General features: G+C 40.1%; 1 protein-coding gene across 1 annotated transcript in view; it reads right to left on the bottom strand.

Moving 5' to 3' along the window:
- Positions 1–402: 402 nt before the first annotated feature.
- Positions 403–3,951, bottom strand: part of ERP27 (endoplasmic reticulum protein 27) — a gene marked incomplete at its 5' end in the record, with an annotated part of 10,751 nt that continues 7,202 nt past the window's right edge. The window contains 2 exons of the mRNA XM_010179810.1: positions 403–447; positions 1,175–1,372. Coding sequence (XP_010178112.1) covers positions 403–447; positions 1,175–1,372 — 243 coding nt within the window. The remainder of the gene's footprint in view (positions 448–1,174; positions 1,373–3,951) is intronic.

The following is a 3,951-nucleotide window of genomic DNA, read 5'->3' as shown; positions in this document are numbered from 1 at the left end:
GTGTCAGTAGAGGCTGACAGTGGATCCCAGCATGGCACCAAAAGCAAAGAGAATGAGGATAACACATCTCTGGGAACTACAAGCTTTATCTCTGATATTGCCATTTTGCTATAGCACCCTTTGCTCCCACAGATGTGGCATGGAAGGACAGAGTGCAGGGCAATACCAGAGCTCCCGGAGTACTGAGAAAAGAGAGCTGGAGCCAACAAATGAGAAGGGAGAAGAGATTTCTAGTGAGGACAGACAACATATATGTACATAGCATAGAGATGGGAATCTGTGACTGACTTGGCCCCTTAATCCTACTATCTCAGGAATTCCTGAGCTGTGGGGTTCAGTGAACTCGTCATACACCAGAAACAGGTGATTCTGGGCACAGTCATCCTGTTGGCTGAGAAAGAATCAGAGTTCCTCATTGAAGACCTTCTCCTCAGGTTCATCTTCATTCTAAAACACATGAGAGTCATGAAATCAGTTTTGACATTGCTCAGTTTCTCAGCTTAGTGATAAAAGGAAAAAAAAAAACAACTTAAATGCCTCCCTCTGCTGTCTATGCTACTGCTCTGCCTATCCCATTTCACTGGCACAACACAAGGTCCTGACACACAAAGCCTCTCTGTTACAGGAAGATGAACTTTGACAGAGCAAGAACTCGTAACACTGAATGAACATGGAAATTAAGTTGTCCCTCTCTCAGCAGAGACCTCTGGTAGAGTCCTGAACCCTGTCTGTATACTCTGTTCCGTGGCCTTCTTGACAGATTTCCTTCCTATCCATGCCACTAGTCTCTCTGATCCTCTCTTATGTGCTGCCACCCACCACCCCCATTCTCAGTGTCCAAAATCACCCTTTACTCTGTCTCCCCAGCCACTGTTCCCAGAAATAGACACTTCAATGAGACCTTCATACAGCTGCAGAGGTCAGTGAAGTTTTCTTGCTGTAGTCTAGAAGGCAGAGGTCAATGAAGAAAGAGACTGCAAAGACATCCATCTCTGCTCTGCTCTAGATCTAATGCTTTTCTGATATTCAGGTGCAAATGAAAATGAAAGAGAGGGTGGCAGGGGTGAGGAGGAGTACAAGAAACTGAAGTTACATTCTTCATGAGCCCTGTGAGAAACCCCATCGTCCTACAAGATCTCAGTTTCCTGTAGATTGTACAGGAGTCCTACTTTACCTCCTCCATTCTTTGTAAGAAATGATTACAGAAGTCCTGCACACGCTCAACAGAGACTTCATCCAGAGTCAACACATCCTGCTCCTCATCTGGTGCATGGAATATAGCTAGGGCTGGCAGCTGAGACTTCTTTAGTTTGAAGAATGACACTATTCGTTCATTGCTCTTCAAATTGCTGTCTAGCAGAATAAAAAGAATCTGTGATGGAAATAGGAGAGGGAACGTGAGCAAAACAGAAACTGAGAGAACAGATCCCCAAACAGTGATCATATGAAAATAAAAAGTGACATTTTTCTAAAGTGTTAGGGAAAATGTACCCTACTCCGTTAGGGCAACACTTTCCTCTGCCACTAGCTAAGTACTCCATGCAGTTCATTTTTCTCTATGTTATGAAGTCCAGGCTTACACGACCAAACAAAATGTTTTCTTTCACCTTCTTTAAAAATATATCTACAGTATGGCAGGAAGGCAGTCTCCACTTCTATTTTCTTAATAGATGAGGAAACAAGATGTCTTTTATCTTAATGGCACATGTAAAAGAAGCTGACTCCTCTACTTGCATATTATTTGGATAAGATGCTCATATCCATGCAAGACTCAGAGTGGCAAAGTGAAAAAGGTGTTTTAGTGTGTGGAGAATCAAACTCAATTGCAAGAATGTGGGAGTGAACTATAGGGCAGCAGAAGCCTGCAAGGGTAAGAACATGAGAGTGCCAAATACAAAGGATGTATTTAAGTGAGCTGCAGTGAATAGAAATAAAGATGCAATCATTTGGGAAACAGGAGATGTTGGCAAGACACCAATGTCCATACAGCCCAGCTCAGTGGAGGGTTGTTCAGAGCTGAGGAGAGAAGCTCAACAATTAATAAGCCAGGACAAGAATGACCTACAGTTTTCTGGGCTCCTGAATAGTCTTGGAGAGTAAGTCAAGCCAAGGATTAGGATTCTGCTGAGATGATTCAATAGTACAGATTTATCAGAAATGGTGATCAACACCATGATTTTATTTTAAGGGTAAGTTTCAACTGAGATCTTACAGGTGCAGTAGGATTTGGAACAAATTTAAGATTTTTGAATCTGAAAGATTATCAATAACATATACAACTATGTAAAAAATCATTGTTAAATTATCTGTTTATACTAAATACAAACCTTATGTATGAATTTTCTTTAAAAAAAATAAATACAGCAATTAAACAATTTAATCAGTGACCTGATTAGAATCCCTTGGCAGGCGACATCTAAGTCAATGAAACAAACATCCAGCTAACACACATAATTTTATCTTCTCTCAATCCTGTGGAGCCCACTGGGCCTAGCATATTCAGTGCACCCATGGACATAGATATGACTTAATTTACACAAGAAAAAAGAAGAGTTTAAAAAAAGAAAAGTAATGCAACACAATGATGTGCCCAGTTCCCAGGCTGTGACTCATGTTTTTCTTCCTTTTCAATCAAGAACACTCAAGTTAGTTCAAAACATTTTTCTTCTCTAAAAATAAACTTGGTAAATCTCAAATTCTTTACTTTATTAAATTTATGTTCTATAAAAAACAAATATATCTGCAAACTTTCCTAGGCAACAACCTATGGGAAGGAGGGATAGTTAGGCTAGTGTAAGGTTTAAATGCAGTTAACCACTGCAATACAGAAACAGGAACAACTTTCACTGGATATGTGATACTAACCACTTGCATTTTCTCTTACAAAAGTCAGCTGTACCCCAAGGACAACAAGCTAATGAGCAGATAGATTGTGGGGAACTTCTTCCAGAGTGCTAAATTCATCCCTTTGCGGGATGAAACACCAAGCTAGAGAAGAGTCACAACTCTAAGTGTCATAGGCCTAAGGACCTGATCTAAGGCTTTCAGTTGGAGCAGCAATACTTATGTTTTAGGGCTCTCCTTCCAATAAGCAAGATGGAAATAGAGGCAAGGGTTGGTACAGGAAATGGTATCACATTTTCACCAGTTCCTTCACCAGTTTTTGGTTTTCTCTATGAAAGTTTCACTAGATAACAGTGGTTTTTTTAATCAAAATTAGAAAAAAATAGAATACCTAGGTTGTTAAATGTTATCACTTTCTATACAAAATCTCCTCCACCTTTAAAACAGATCAGTAACAATTTAAAATGGTAATATAAATGAATGTTAATCCTGCCAAGGCCTGCGTGGCCCCAGAGTCACACCTGTAAGGCAAGACTGTAAGGTGTGTCGGTACTGAGGCCACAAGCACTGGAAGCCTGGTCTCCTCAGCAGCTGGAAACCAAGCGGGTTTCTCAATGGGGACATTTCCATGATAGATGACACCTGGTGGAACTGGCATTTCCTCATGAGGAATTTATTTTGTTCAGAGATTCCTAGCCAACTCTAACAGTAATGAAGGAATGCAGTGACCATGGAAAATTATACCAACAAAGAGACAAGATTCACTTTGTCTAACTTCCGCCATCTAGATCTTCAGCCTTGTCTTGGCCAGTCATCTAGGCAACCTCTACAAAAAGTGGTAAAATAAATGGCACTTTAGTCCACTTACTTTAGAAGAGAAGGAAGGACATGTCTGTCCTCCTTTACCAGTGCTGAACGGAGCCTAAAGCCTTAGCTCAGACAACTTACCAAATCTATAATTCACCAAAACAAATCCCACTTGTAATGCCAACTCTCACATCACTGCTAGAATTCATCCCAGACATAAAGTTCAATTTCTATTTTATACTGTACTGTACAATAGCTATTTCTTTCATTCTGAATTATTTCTATGAAATTGTTTCACTT

Source organism: Mesitornis unicolor, unplaced genomic scaffold, assembly GCF_000695765.1.
Source record: "Mesitornis unicolor isolate BGI_N332 unplaced genomic scaffold, ASM69576v1 scaffold48372, whole genome shotgun sequence".
NCBI lineage: Eukaryota > Metazoa > Chordata > Aves > Mesitornithiformes > Mesitornithidae > Mesitornis > Mesitornis unicolor.
This window is presented reverse-complemented; position numbering and strand designations above follow the sequence as displayed.